Below are 15,997 nucleotides of genomic sequence, written 5' to 3'. Positions count from 1 at the left end.
AATGTAGGTTCAGCATGCAGTTACCAATTAATAATCTTGACTTTGAGAGGATGCGTACGTTTGATTTACCATTCATTGCTACCACATGTGGTCCATCTGGAAGATTAGCAAACCAATCTGCAAGATTAGTTTGACTATTCATCTGGAATAATAATGGGAAAATGATGTGTAAGCAGAGATGACAGCTGTTTTTTTATCCATTCAGGTGTGAACTTGTTTGAACTGAAAGTTGGCACATATTGTTTTATTCTGCATCTTTCTGGCAGGTTTACAGTGACCAATACAGAGATCAAATGGGGCTTATTGGTTACTTTCCAAGAACTCTAGCCGCAGAGCTGCGAGTCTACCAGAATGTAACCATAGAGTTACCCACAAAGGTAAGACATAATAAACTATATCTATCTATCTATCTATCTATCTATCTATCATCTATCTATCTATCTATCTATCTACCTAAAAGTATGTGGACACCTTACCATCATACCTATATGAGCTTGTTGGACATCCCATTACAAAACCATGAGCATTAGTATGGAGTTGCCCACCCCCCTTGCGGCTATAACAGCCACCGCTCTTTTGGGAAGGTTTGCACAAGATTTTGGAGTGTGTCTGTGGTAATTTTTGCCCATTCAGCCAAAAGAGCATTTGTGAGATGCGGCACTGTTGTTGAATGAGAAGGTTTGGCTTACAAGTGGAATTCCAATTCATCCCACATTTTTTTTAATGGTTTTGAAGTCAGGACTCTGTGCAGGGCACTCATGTTACTCCACACCAAACTTGTCACACCATGTCTTCATGGACCTTGCTTTGTGCACAGGGGCACAGTGTCTTTTCCAAATTGTTTCTACAAAGTTGGAAACACTTAATAGTCTAAAATGTATTTGTAACCTGTAGCATTAAGATGATTCTTCACTGGAACTAAGGGGCCCAGCCTAAGCCCAGAAAAACAGCCTCAAACCCTTACCCATACTCCTCCAAACTTTACAGTAAGGACTATGCATTTTGGTAGGTAGCACTCCATCAGACTGCCAGATATTGAAGTATGATTCATCACTCCAGAGAACACCTTTCCACTGCTCCAGTGGTGGCATGCTTTACACCACTCCAGCCAACGTTTGGTAATTGTGCATGCTGATGTGAGACTCGTGTACAGTAGCTCAGCCATGGTAACTCATTTCAAGAAGCTCTGGACACATAGTTCTTGTGCTAATGTTGCAGAAGTAGTTTGTAGTGAGTGATGCAACATATGATAGGAGATTTGTATGTGCTATGCACTCCAGCACTCAGAGGTCTCATATGCTCGTGCATTTGCATGGTCTACTACTTTGTGGCTGGGCTTTTGTTGCTCCTAAGGGCTCGATTTATCATTCATATTCTCCAATATTTTCTCCTAAAAGTTCTAATGAGAAATAATGCTCCTATTTATCATTCAAAAATGCTCCTAAAATTGGGCAAGTTCGACTGTAAAATTATCCTACTCTGTTCCCATTCTCCTTGGAGAATATGTTAGATATTTTTAGTCATATTTCATATAGTTCTCCTCATTAATTCTTCTAGTTACAAATGTATCATTAATATTCTCCTATAGAGGACTGAAAGTTCTCCTGTAAGTTCCTACATCAAAGTTCTGCATAGCTACAGTAGATAACAGCATGTAGAAGCAATGTTACAAATAAAAAGGGGGTCTACAAGGTGCAAAAATGATCTAGAACAAAGCACAATAATAATGTTTATTGGAGTATAATAATAATTTATGTTGGGATGATAAAAAATATATAATGGAGTGCCAAAATAATATATAACAGAGCAAAAAAAATATAGCTATTGGGACATAAAAATAAGATAATAAAGAAGAGCTAAAATTGAACCATAAAAACAGTGAAAATGCAGATCTATTTTCTTACATGAGTTTGTTGAAGAGGGGCGTTAACACAGCTACTAGGAAGACTGAATAAAGATTTCTATTGGTTTATATATGTCATACATGTAGAATAGTTGCTTATTTTCAGTGATAAATAAGGCGCAGATACTTATCCGACTAGAGAAATGTATCATTAGTTCACCTCAGCTCTCCTATGGCGAAGCGCAAAGAAAAAACAACTTTTTTTAAGATAAATACGGGTGCACAGGTGCGGCTCTCCAATGGAGAGCTGCAGAAAACTGATTGGGGAACAGAAAGGAGAATTTCCCAAATGATTGATAAATCAAGCCCTAAATGTTTCCACACTTACAGTTGACTGGGACAGATCTAGTACGGCAGAAGTTTCATAAACTGACTTGTGGCAAAGGTGGCATCCTATTACAGGGCCATATTTAAAGTCACTGAGCGCTTCAGTGTGACCCATTGCACTGCCAATGTTTGTCTATGAAAATTTCATGCGTGGATGAAAAACGTGAACTTAATAATTAGTAAAAATGTCCACATACTTTTAACCATTTAGTTTATATATTGTTTGTAGGCTATCTATATATCTATCATTTATCTATCTATCTATCTAAGTAATTTCCTGTTTGCGGTTATAATTACTTATACTTAGAACAAAAGAAAGACATAATAATGATAAAGTTAATGAAGGCTTTGTCTTCAAGGACTTGGATTTGCAGCCAGTATGGGATACTTTATGTATCAATTTATCAATTTGAAAAAGGACACTAAGCAAAGATGGTAAAAATAAAAAGATCACAATTAGAGTGTAAAAGGTATATAGGTAAGAAAGAGCGCTCATGCACCTCCATTTGTTAATAATGGTCTGCAAATAATGATGCACATGTAAAAGAAGTTAATATCAGAATATAAAGGTAATAACAAAAAGGTTGAGAACCATTGCTGAAGAGGATATACGGTGGAGAAACATGGAAAATATTATTAAATAAAGATGGGTACATGTGGGTTTGGTTATAAGAGGTGAAAAAGGCTTTTATATCCAATATGATGTGTTTAAAGTAACATGGAAGACAAACCTCAACTTTCATGGTTGAGGCTCTAGCCATGATATTTAAAGTATTGACAGACCGACAAGAAACCGCCTTTCTAGCCTCATCAGCCTTGCAGTCTTTCTGTTGATATATTGGAAAAAAGGGGGAGGACCCACAAAGTGCTTGCAATTGTTGATGTGTCACCCACAGGACATAATAGGAGTACTACATCTTTAAATCATATCAGACATTGCCACTTGTTGGCATTTTCAGCGGGCGGGGCATATTTTAAGTGTTCCTACACAGCGCAGACAGTGCACTCACTGAAACCAAACATGTTTTCTGTGTAGGAACAGTTAAACTAACGCCTGTGTGACCTTACTTTCCATAAACCTAAACTACCTGCCTCACACTGTAAATTATTGCCACTGAAAGGTAGCGAGACAAACATGGCTGACACTCTTCTTGTAACCTGTACTTCAGAGATTGGAATATAATGCACTACTGGGGATGTATCCCAATCAAAGTGCATGTTACTCCCCTGGAACGCCCGGCTAACTCCCTCAGAACACCTACACCTATGCCATATTTTAGCTGTACTCCCCCTGGAATGCTCAGGTAACTCCCTAATGCCACCTACACCTAAGTCATGTTTTAGCTACACTTAATGCACGAAACGCATCTGTGTGAAGCCCCTGTTCACACACTTGGACTTATTTGCTTTTAACACTGACCAGAGGATTGTGGTTATGCCTTGTTTTTATCTTCTTTGATAATAAAATGGATTTTATATAACCGGAGTCTGTCAGTGTGCCTCTACTATCATTTGTAGTCTTTTAGCTACACTCCCCTGGAACATCAAGCCAACTACCACAGACCGCCTACCTTAGGGTGACCATATTACCGCTTTAAAAAGGAACGCATATGAAAAATACATATGTCAGGGTTCTTATACAAAAAAATTCTTTAAACAGCCCTGAAAACAACCCTGACATATGTATTTTTTATATGTGTCCCTTTTTAAAGCGGCAATATGGTCACCCTACGCCTACACCAACGTCATGTTTCCCCTATGCTCCCCCCTGGAATACCCATCTAACTCCCACAGAACGCCTACACCTACAATCTACCTGACTAATAAGTATACACAAAAAAACATCTCCCTATTATAACTATAGGAGCCATATTGCTACATTTAATATACAATGTTAAAACGATATGCATTGTCATGTATAAATGCATATTATTTTAAGTATGCATATAATTTAAAATGAAATTATTTTTGCTTGTTCATTTTATTATTTTAAACATAAATATATCATTTTAAAATATATGTTAATGTTTAAAATAATAAAATGAACAAGCAAAAATAAGTACATTTTAAATTCTATATAATACTTAAAATAATATGCATTATACATAACAATGCATATCATTTTAACAATGTTTAGAAATGGAATCCTACACTAAATTATTAACCCCTTATGCGCCATCCCCCCCAGTGCAACCTTTACTATAAACCCCTAATCTGCAATAACCAAGACCTAACCACCTATTAAACCCCTAAACCGCCACGACCCTCCATCGCAATAAGCCCCCTAACCTTTTAAATCCTAATCCACCACAACCCCCAACAGAAACTACCCATCCACTACTAAACTACCTATCCGCTAACCCCCCAGACCTCTAAACTAAAACTGCCTAAGTTACCAAAAAATTACACTAAAATTATAGAAAATAAAAAAACACATTATCAAAAAACTAAATAAAAAAAAACTACCAAAAATAAAAGCCCACAGTTATGCTTATATTAAAACTATATTAAAACTAAAGCCCCTTTAAAAAACTCATTTTACTGTGTGCCCCCATAGAAGTCTATTATTAAAACACCTGTGCTATGTGACCTGTTAGCACGTACCAGACTATTTCTCGAGCAATAAAACATAACTTTCTATGGCAGTATGGATCTCACTCAAGCAATGTTAAAACATCACAGCACTAACGTTTTCTCGCTCCACTCATAATCTAAGCCATACAATGTAAATTCTTTGAATTGAGTAAAAATTTTACAGGAATTAATGTTGCATCCTTAACTGAATACGTTGCATTTTATTTTGTACTTAGTAAACTTATTTCCAAATAACTATATTTCTGGATTTTTCATTAACAATAAGCATTCACATTAACAGTTAACATATTGCTAATTTCAAATAGATTTAATCAGAACAGGGTAAACATTGTGAATCGGGTATTACGCTGTAAATTAGCTAGCAGATTGAATGCAAGCAAAATGAACATTTGTTTCTTAGAATGATTTGAATGCACAAGTGGAAATCAAATGCATTTGGCAGCATTACTTCCAAAAGGAAGTTCTAGGCAGATGGATCAGTGAATGTACAGAACTTATTGTAGCGTTTTAAGTTTCATTCCAAATGTCTCCAAGGAATTGTTACATTTTACTAAAAAACTGTTAGCTCATACATGAGACTGCATTAGTTATATTTACAATTAAACTTTTGCTTTATCATGGATAATATTAACCCTAGTTATTATAATTATAGAAATTAACATAAGTATTTATCATATTTGCTATTCAAGATTATTCTAAAACAGGAAATACTAAGCACTTCACTGGTTTTCAAATACAATTATCACAGTGTATGTACTTTGTGTAGTGATTCCACAAAACTATAGTAATAAGCCTCCTTCAAAATTGTAACAGAGGTTACCCCAAGTGCTAAAGCAGGGTAGGAGCAAGGGTTTTCATGTGCCCTAGGCAAGACTTAAAAATGGTGGCCTAGTTGTATTCGGTACCATCTGTCAGTCTTTCTGTCCATCACCATGCCTACCAACAAAGTCACCTATTATCACCTATTTGTCTGTTTATTCATTCAGCTATAATATTTATTTGTTTGTTGTATATTGTTATGATTTACTGTATGATGTGATAAGGGAAAAGGTGTTGCCATGCATTGGTGCATAGGTATTGGGGGTTGCCCTGCATTGATACCCAGGGGCTAGGGAATTGTGGCTTGACCTGCATTGGTGCCTGGCATGACCACAGCACATAAGGGGTTACCAAGATTTTTTGAGGCTATACACAGCCCTGTGCAGCCAACTCACACCTCTCCTCATCGTGCCCTGCCCCACCTGGCCCAGCACTTGGTGCACACACACTGCATAGACTCACAGGTCAGTGTCAACTTGCAGCAAGAACACTCTTTGTGTCAGGGTACTGAATTGAATCCAGCTGAAACATTAGCCTCAATGGGAGACAGGACAGGTCTACTGGTGCTCACTCAGCCTTGGGAAGAGTTTGTCTGAGGTAGCTTTATCCCTCTGTACTCCCTATATGCCTGCATGGCATGTATATACATTTTTTTCTTACCTATACATACTTTTTAGTTACATTTTCATGGGTGACGTATATATATGAGCAATTATGGTGTCATCCAGGGCTTTTTTGTGGGGTACTAACCTGTACTGAGTACCACCACAAGAGGGTGCAGTAAAATTTATCAACCAGCGTAAATAATGTTGCCTCTTTGCTTTTCCCGAAGTTATTGAGCACAATATATCAATCCATAATCAATAAGTACTGACACTTTTTTTTTTTTACAAAAAAGCCCTGATGTCATCTAATTAATATGTCAAACAAATGCTATTTTACTGGCATGACTGATCATTCTAAGGCTTTTGTCAAATGTAGATATAAAGGGTCTGTAATCCGTGGAACTCATGCATATAGAATACTCCTTCTTCACCAATATTGAGGTGATAAAAATTAGAATGAGCAGGTTATAGCAAATCTTGTTTGAACATAGATATAGGAACAAATCACACTTGAACACAAAGCTCTGAAAGAGATAAAACCAGAAAGAAATCCTTGTTTTGACAAGAATAAAATGCTTTTCTATATTCATATTCAAATTCAGCTCAAAGTGTCATGGTCTGTTTCAGAGATAAAATGTTATCTTTTAAAAATAAAAGTTATCTTTTTCTACCTAAATTAAATATATTTTTTATTCCCATATTTGTGTTTAGCATGCTACTTTTTAAAATATAAATATGACATCTTGTTTATGGAAATATCATTAAAGTGATGTTTTATTAAAAGTAGAAATGTCTTTCAATGTGTTTCAGTTTTGGTGTATTAGCAACATTTCTTAAAGGGGCAGTCTACTCCAGAATTTTTATTGTTGAAAAAATCCCTTTATTACGCCATTCTCCAGTTTTGCATAACCAACATGGTTATATTAATATACTTTTTACCTCTGCAGACTGTCACCTTATTTCATTTCTTTTGCCAGACTTGATTTAGCCAATCAGTGCTGACTCTGAAAACTAAGAGCAGTACTCAAATCCCTAGGAGATCTGCCAAGGACTACTACCTTGCCCCCAAAAATATAATAAACAAAGAAAAAGGAAGATCTCCAATTGTGCAAATAATCTTCATTCCATTATGGTATCCAGGACAGGATAAAAAAACACAACGTTTTGGGGACAATGCCCCTTATATCATGTAGTTAGTTTGCATATAGCACACACCTGTTTAAATAGGCATCTACCTAAAGTTAACCCCTAAATTAATTACAGATATGTTACAACAAAAAAGGTAGCGCCACCTAGTTTACAAAGGTGAATATACATTAAAAGCAGCTATGAAGCCTCCAGATACATTAAACATACCATTAACAATATACAGCACAGGCCCACCTTTTAATGCAAGGAAACCCATTTTTAACAGAGTAATAATCACATACCAAATATCAATAAATCTGATTTCTTATATATATATCTTCAAAAATTAATTGACAGCACCTATGTAAGAGAAAAAAAGAAGAAAATAAATGTTACAATTTGATACATATTAATAATAGAACAACAAAGGAACAATTCTGTATTATATTGACAATTATCAGATAATACTTAAAATCAAAATTAGTAGAAAGCAGACCAATTAATCTCTCTATTCATGCCCTTCGGTTCCAGAGTACCCAACTGGAAGATCCAATAGGTTTCAGGTTGCTTAAGTAGCAAGTCCCTATTACCTCCCCGCCTGGGGGTCTTCACTTGTTCAATAATCTGGAACCGAAGTTGGCTGATTTGATGACCAGCTGCCAAAAAGTGATAAACGACAGGTGCAGAGAGCACCTTACATCTTATATTACTCTTGTGTTCCGTGATTCAATCACGGATACCTCTGGAGGACTTGCCCACATAAACCCGTCCACAGGGACACTTAATCATATATATAACATAATTAGTGTTACAGGTGAAATGATCTCTATACAAATATTTGTGACCTGAATACCAAGAGAACAAAGCAAATTAGATGATAAAAGTAAATTGGAAAGTTGTTTAAAATTACATACCCTATCTGAATAATGAAAGTTTAATTTTGACTAGACTGTCCCTTTAAATGAGATTGTCTAAACAAGATTGTATGAACAAGATATTTAGTAAAATTAGAGCACATCACAAAAGAGTTGACAAATGATCTTTAGCTAGTCTTATACTTTCACTGGGCACACAATATATGGTGAAAACACACACATTCCTAATGCACTTGCACTGTTAGATTTCATGTGCTCAGAGAGCGGTGGTGGAACATATTGAATTAGTTATTATGCAATGACAATGAGGATTGCTTAGGAAGAGGTGTTACTGATAAGGGTTGTATAGGGGATGTTTGTTGTGGAGAGGTTGTTAGAATTACATTTTGTTGTGACAGCACAGCTTGTTTTCTTTTTGTGGTGGGGTGGTAGTGGTTGGGGTTGTTATGCTAAGGCATAGAAATGGATAAAAAGTGGAGATGTCAAAGTTAGGGTTACTTGTGATGGGGTATCTGGACAGGGAGGCAGTTTACATTGTGGTGGAGATATTAGAAAAGTGCATTGTAAGCAGAGGTTAGGGTTAACTCAAAGTTGGAGGATCATGTATTTTTCTTTTTACCCCTAGCATTGACTTTATCTACCTAAAAGCAGTTGTATGACAACTAAAAGCAGCTGTACACCCCCTTTAAACTGTTGCTACAAAAAATATGTGTTTTCAGTGCCGGTGACAGAATATAATAATGACAGTGTACTATTATGTACAAGCAGCTTTGACATTACCTAGGCATTATTTTCATCCTCCGATTGGCAGGTCAAGACTTTTTCATGAAATCTACTGTTTGTCTTAGGTATTTTATTGCTTTTATCAAGCAAAATCATCTTTTAACTGGTGGCTGAACACCAGTGTAGATACTCTGAATCAAGCAGTTTACTTCAGCCCTATTTCACTGTCACTCTAGGTGTTATGGTTGAGTTGCAATTTGGAATCATGGCTTATGAAAGTTGATCTGGTCAGGAATCCTCTCTTTCCATAAATATTCTTGAACACTTGCTATTTTCTTTGCTCAAGACCTGCAGGTTCCTTCTGTTTTGTCATCATATTCATAATCAGTTCTGTAATAGGACTGTGGTTGCTTACATCAAACATCAGGGGGTGTTATTCGCAGAATAGGGGTTTTCTGCTGTATTCAGAACAAAAGTAATGTTTGGCAATAGGTCAAGTGGGATCAAACCTACAAATAAACTAAAGAAGAAAGTGCACAAACTTCATAATGAGCACTCACCTGCTTCCCTAGCAACAGGAAGTCTGAATGAGTAAGTATAGAGAGACATGTCAAAATGATGTAAATATTACTTCTGCTTTTTCTGTTCAATGTCACTGATTTTATAAACATTTATTGATTGGATTTGTGGTGAAATCCTTTCAAATATGTTTAGTATCTAATATATAAATTAATCTCACTGATAGACTACATTTGCAGACCTATCACAAAGGTATTACAAATGTGTAATTATACAGTATATTATGTTTCGGGAAACAAGTTAAAAGCAAGTAAAACTAAATAATGTGCAGAAACTATGTGTAAATAGGAGTGATAATATGCAGTGGTGTTATGACATGATAAAGGATTTTCTATCACTAGGGCCTAGATTTGGAGTTCGGCGGTAAAAGGGCTGTTAACGCTCCGCGGGCTTTTTTCTGGCCGCACCATAAATTTAACTCTGGTATCGAGAGTTAAAACAAATGCTGCGTTATGCTCCAAAAAAGGAGCGTAGAGCATTTTTACCGCAAATGCAACTCTCGATACCAGAGTTGCTTACGGACGCGGCCGGCCTCAAAAACGTGCTCGTGCACGATTCTCCCATAGGAAACAATGGGACTGTTTGAGCTGAAAAAAAAACTAACACCTGCAAAAAAGCAGCGTTCAGCTCCTAACGCAGCCCCATTGTTTCCTATGGGGAAACACTTCCTACGTCTGCACCTAACACCCTAACATGTACCCCGAGTCTAAACACCCCTAACCTTACACTTATTAACCCCTAATCTGCCGCCCCCGCTATCGCTGACCCCTGCATTACACTTTTAACCCCTAATCTGCCGCTCCGTAAAACGCCGCCACCTACGTTATCCCTATGTACCCCTAATCTGCTGCCCTAACATCGCCGACCCCTATGTTATATTTATTAACCCCTAATCTGCCCCCCACAACGTCGCCGACACCTACCTACACTTATTAACCCCTAATCTGCCGAGCGGACCTGAGCGCTACTATAATAAAGTTATTAACCCCTAATCCGCCTCACTAACCCTATCATAAATAGTATTAACCCCTAATCTGCCCTCCCTAACATCGCCGACACCTACCTTCAATTATTAACCCCTAATCTGCCGACCGGAGCTCACCGCTATTCTAATAAATGTATTAACCCCTAAAGCTAAGTCTAACCCTAACACTAACAACCCCCTAAGTTAAATATAATTTTTATCTAACGAAATAAATTAACTCTTATTAAATAACTTATTCCTATTTAAAGCTAAATACTTACCTGTAAAATAAATCCTAATATAGCTACAATATAAATTATAATTATATTATAGCTATTTTAGGATTAATATTTATTTTACAGGCAACTTTGTAATTATTTTAACCAGGTACAATAGCTATTAAATAGTTAAGAACTATTTAATAGTTACCTAGTTAAAATAATAACAAATTTACCTGTAAAATAAATCCTAACCTAAGTTATAATTAAACCTAACACTACCCTATCAATAAAATAATTAAATAAACTACCTACAATTACCTACAATTAACCTAACACTACACTATCAATAAATTAATTAAACACAATTCCTACAAATAAATACAATTAAATAAACTAGCTAAAGTACAAAAAATAAAAAAGAACTAAGTTACAGAAAATAAAAAAATATTTACAAACATAAGAAAAATATTACAACAATTTTAAACTAATTACACCTACTCTAAGCCCCCTAATAAAATAACAAAGCCCCCCAAAATAAAAAATTCCCTACCCTATTCTAAATTAAAAAAGTTACAAGCTCTTTTACCTTACCAGCCCTGAACAGGGCCCTTTGCGGGGCATGCCCCAAGAATTTCAGCTCTTTTGCCTGTAAAAAAAAACATACAATACCCCCCCCCAACATTACAACCCACCACCCACATCCCCCTAATCTAACCCAAACCCCCCTTAAATAAACCTAACACTAATCCCCTGAAGATCTTCCTACCTTGTCTTCACCATCCAGGTATCACCGATCCGTCCTGGCTCCAAGATCTTCATCCAACCCAAGCGGGGGTTGGGGATCCATAATCCGGTGCTCCAAAGTCTTCCTCCTATCCGGCAAGAAGAGGACATCCGGACCGGCAAACATCTTCTCCAAGCGGCATCTTCGATCTTCTTCCATCCGGTGCGGAGCGGGTCCATCTTGAAGCAGGCGACGCGGATCCATCCTCTTCTTCCGATGTCTCCCGACTAATGACGGTTCCTTTAAGGGACGTCATCCAAGATGGCGTCCCTCGAATTCCGATTGGCTGATAGGATTCTATCAGCCAATCGGAATTAAGGTAGGAATTTTCTGATTGGCTGATGGAATCAGCCAATCAGAATCAAGTTCAATCCGATTGGCTGATCCAATCAGCCAATCAGATTGAGCTCGCATTCTATTGGCTGATTGGATCAGCCAATAGAATGCGAGCTCAATCTGATTGGCTGATCCCTTAAAGGAACCGTCATTAGTCGGGAGACATCGGAAGAAGAGGATGGATCCGCGTCGCCTGCTTCAAGATGGACCCGCTCCGCACCGGATGGAAGAAGATCGAAGATGCCGCTTGGAGAAGATGTTTGCCGGTCCGGATGTCCTCTTCTTGCCGGATAGGAGGAAGACTTTGGAGCACCGGATTATGGATCGCCAACCCCCGCTTGGGTTGGATGAAGATCTTGGAGCCAGGACGGATCGGTGATACCTGGATGGTGAAGACAAGGTAGGAAGATCTTCAGGGGATTAGTGTTAGGTTTATTTAAGGAGGGTTTGGGTTAGATTAGGGGTATGTGGGTGGTGGGTTGTAATGTTGGGGGGGGGTATTGTATGTTTTTTTTTACAGGCAAAAGAGCTGAAATTCTTGGGGCATGCCCCGCAAAGGGCCCTGTTCAGGGCTGGTAAGGTAAAAGAGCTTGTAACTTTTTTAATTTAGAATAGGGTAGGGAATTTTTTATTTTGGGGGGCTTTGTTATTTTATTAGGGGGCTTAGAGTAGGTGTAATTAGTTTAAAATTGTTGTAATATTTTTCTTATGTTTGTAAATATTTTTTTATTTTCTGTAACTTAGTTCTTTTTTATTTTTTGTACTTTAGCTAGTTTATTTAATTGTATTTATTTGTAGGAATTGTGTTTAATTAATTTATTGATAGTGTAGTGTTAGGTTAATTGTAGGTAATTGTAGGTAGTTTATTTAATTATTTTATTGATAGGGTAGTGTTAGGTTTAATTATAACTTAGGTTAGGATTTATTTTACAGGTAAATTTGTTATTATTTTAACTAGGTAACTATTAAATAGTTCTTAACTATTTAATAGCTATTGTACCTGGTTAAAATAATTACAAAGTTGCCTGTAAAATAAATATTAATCCTAAAATAGCTATAATATAATTATAATTTATATTGTAGCTATATTAGGATTTATTTTACAGGTAAGTATTTAGCTTTAAATAGGAATAAGTTATTTAATAAGAGTTAATTTATTTCGTTAGATAAAAATTATATTTAACTTAGGGGGGTGTTAGTGTTAGGGTTAGACTTAGCTTTAGGGGTTAATGCATTTATTAGAATAGCGGTGAGCTCCGGTCGGCAGATTAGGGGTTAATAATTGAAGGTAGGTGTCGGCGATGTTAGGGAGGGCAGATTAGGGGTTAATACTATTTATGATAGGGTTAGTGAGGCGGATTAGGGGTTAATAACTTTATTATAGTAGCGCTCAGGTCCGCTCGGCAGATTAGGGGTTAATAAGTGTAGGCAGGTGTCGGCGACGTTGAGGGGGGCAGATTAGGGGTTAATAAATATAATATAGGGGTCGGCGATGTTAGGGGCAGCAGATTAGGGGTACATAGGGATAACGTAGGTGGCGGCGATTTGCGGTCGGAAGATTAGGGGTTAATTATTGTAAGTAGCTGGCGGCGACGTTGTGGGGGGGCAGGTTAGGGGTTAATAAATATAATACAGGGGTCGGCGGGGTTAGGGGCAGCAGATTAGGGGTACATAAATATAACGTAGGTGGCGGTCGGCAGATTAGGGGTTAAAAATTTTAATCGAGTGGCGGCGGTGTGGGGGGACCTCGGTTTAGGGGTACATAGGTAGTTTATGGGTGTTAGTGTACTTTAGGGTACAGTAGTTAAGAGCTTTATAAACCGGCGTTAGCCAGAAAGCTCTTAACTCCTGCTATTTTCAGGCGGCTGGAATCTTGTCGTTAGAGCTCTAACACTCACTTCAGAAACGACTCTAAATACCAGCGTTAGAAAGATCCCATTGAAAAGATAGGCTACGCAAATGGCGTAGGGGGATCTGCGGTATGGAAAAGTCGCGGCTGTAAAGTGAGCGTTAGACCCTTTAATCACTGACTCCAAATACCAGCGGGCGGCCAAAACCAGCGTTAGGAGCCTCTAACGCTGGTTTTGACGGCTACCGCCGAACTCCAAATCTAGGCCTAGATGTCTAAGAAAAATAGGAAGCATTATTATGATCCAAAGATTTATATATTACAGAAGATATTACATTCTAAAGATTTACAGCAATTAATATAAATTCATGTTTTACTCTTAATATCAGGGATTTTAATTGATCTTTTAGCAAGGATTGGTAGAAATAGATATTTTCGGGACAGTTATATTGTTTTATTTGCATAGTGTCACCTAAATATTCTATTTTTATTTTCTTTTACTGACAATTTACTTAATATTTTTTTTAAACAAAGTATTGATTTGACAAGCTGAAACATAACAGCAGTTGCGTGTTTTGTGCATAGTATCACTAACGTTTGCTTCATCTCTCTTATAGGCTATTGATTTCTACTGTGAGTGACATCATGACAGAAAAACAATATCAAAGAACATGAAGAGTCTCAAATAATCCCTTTTTATTGTTAGACTTTTGTTGAATTGTATACTTCAAGTGTAAATCTATCAGACATTTCCATGTGCTTTTCTATTTTGTTAAGATAACTTTTTATATACGCTACAATATTAAAGAATATACAAAGATGGTCACTGTGTAAAACAACTGATTCAGGAACCCCACAAGACTCAGGAACCTCACGTTATTCCACTCTCAGGTTCTTATTATTTCCTGCTTTTTCTGCAGCAGAAATCTATTGGCCAATTTTCTTGCAACAATTACCAGTTTCCAGTTTTAATTCACATTTCTTCTTTCATTCTTTTTTCTCCATATGATACAGTCCCTCATTTATTTCATTCAACATCTTCTTTTAACAAACTCCAACTGAGCTTTGATGGAAGAGTTTTTATTGAAAGTACAGTAAATAGCATATGGAAAAAAGTTCTGTAACATATAGAAAACAATGCAGTAAAATATATATACTAGTAGTACACACACATATATACTTGTAGCATACACACTCACACCTACAGTAAATCCCACATGATATGGCACATCTAGTTGCTCCCTGATCCCTCAAGTGTATTTCAGTTCAATGACAGAATTAAGCCTACAAGGACCGATAGCATATTGCTTAGCATAGCAAACTGCTAGCCAGCACAACAGCGAACGGTCGGTTGGCAGCTAATCAGAGGTGGGATTAATTCAGATGACAATCAATCAAAGAGAAGGTCTGCGTGAAATAGCATCAATTGATTAAGGTGTTCAGGAGTGGAACAGGGGAATTAGGGATAGGCACAGACAAAGGCAGTGGTGGACATTTTCCAAAGTACAGACTTTAGTGAAGGACACCAAGGTACATTTGAAATTAAAAACATTATTTTATAGTGCTTGGTGTTATTATGCTTATGGAGATACCACTGAACCTATAGCCAGCCCTCCTCTGGCTATACCCATGAGCCAGTGTCATTACTGTGTCATTATATAGTGCAGGGTGTTATTATACTGATGCAGATACCACTGATCCTATCTGATCCTATAACCAGCCCTCCTCTGGCTATACCCATGAGCCAGTGTCACTACTGTGTCTTTGTATAGTGCTGGGTGTTATTGTACTGATGCAGATACCACTGATCCTATCTGATCCTATAACCAGCCCTCCTCTGGCTATACCCATGAGCCAGTGTCACTACTGTGTCATTATATAGTGCTGGGTGCTATTATACTGATGCAGGTACCACTGATTCTATAACCAGCCCTCCTCTGGCTATACCCATGTGCCAGTGTCACTTCTGTGTCTTTGTATAGAGCTGGGTGTTATTATACTGATGCAGATACCACTGACCCTATAACTAGCCCTTGTCTGGCTATACGCATGTGCCACTGTCACTACTGTGTCTTTGTATAGAACTGGGTGTATTATACAGATGCAGATAAACATCCAGTATTCACTCAGGCTTTATTTATTCCATAACTTATCACCCAATATCGCTAGCAGTCTCTTGACAAGCCACTAACTTTATTCACACTACATATTTATTTTTATTCCTATTATTTAATCAGAAAGAAAAGATATACTAAAGTTGTGGCGGACACTGCAAGGGCCAGTCACGGA

At 37.3% G+C, this 15,997-nt stretch overlaps 1 protein-coding gene across 1 annotated transcript in view; it reads left to right on the top strand.

The window, feature by feature from the left end:
• The window catches only part of OTOR (otoraplin), a 41,145-nt gene extending 26,615 nt beyond the window's left edge, over positions 1-14,530 (top strand). The window contains exons 3-4 of the mRNA XM_053712120.1: positions 267-377; positions 14,326-14,530. Of these exons, the coding sequence (XP_053568095.1) occupies positions 267-377; positions 14,326-14,349 (135 nt within the window). The 3' untranslated portion in view covers positions 14,350-14,530. The remainder of the gene's footprint in view (positions 1-266; positions 378-14,325) is intronic.
• Positions 14,531-15,997: the final 1,467 nt, after the last annotated feature.

Source organism: Bombina bombina, chromosome 4 (assembly GCF_027579735.1).
Source record: "Bombina bombina isolate aBomBom1 chromosome 4, aBomBom1.pri, whole genome shotgun sequence".
Lineage (NCBI taxonomy): Eukaryota > Metazoa > Chordata > Amphibia > Anura > Bombinatoridae > Bombina > Bombina bombina.
Note: the sequence above shows the minus strand (reverse complement) of the source record. Positions and strands in the feature narration are given on the sequence as shown.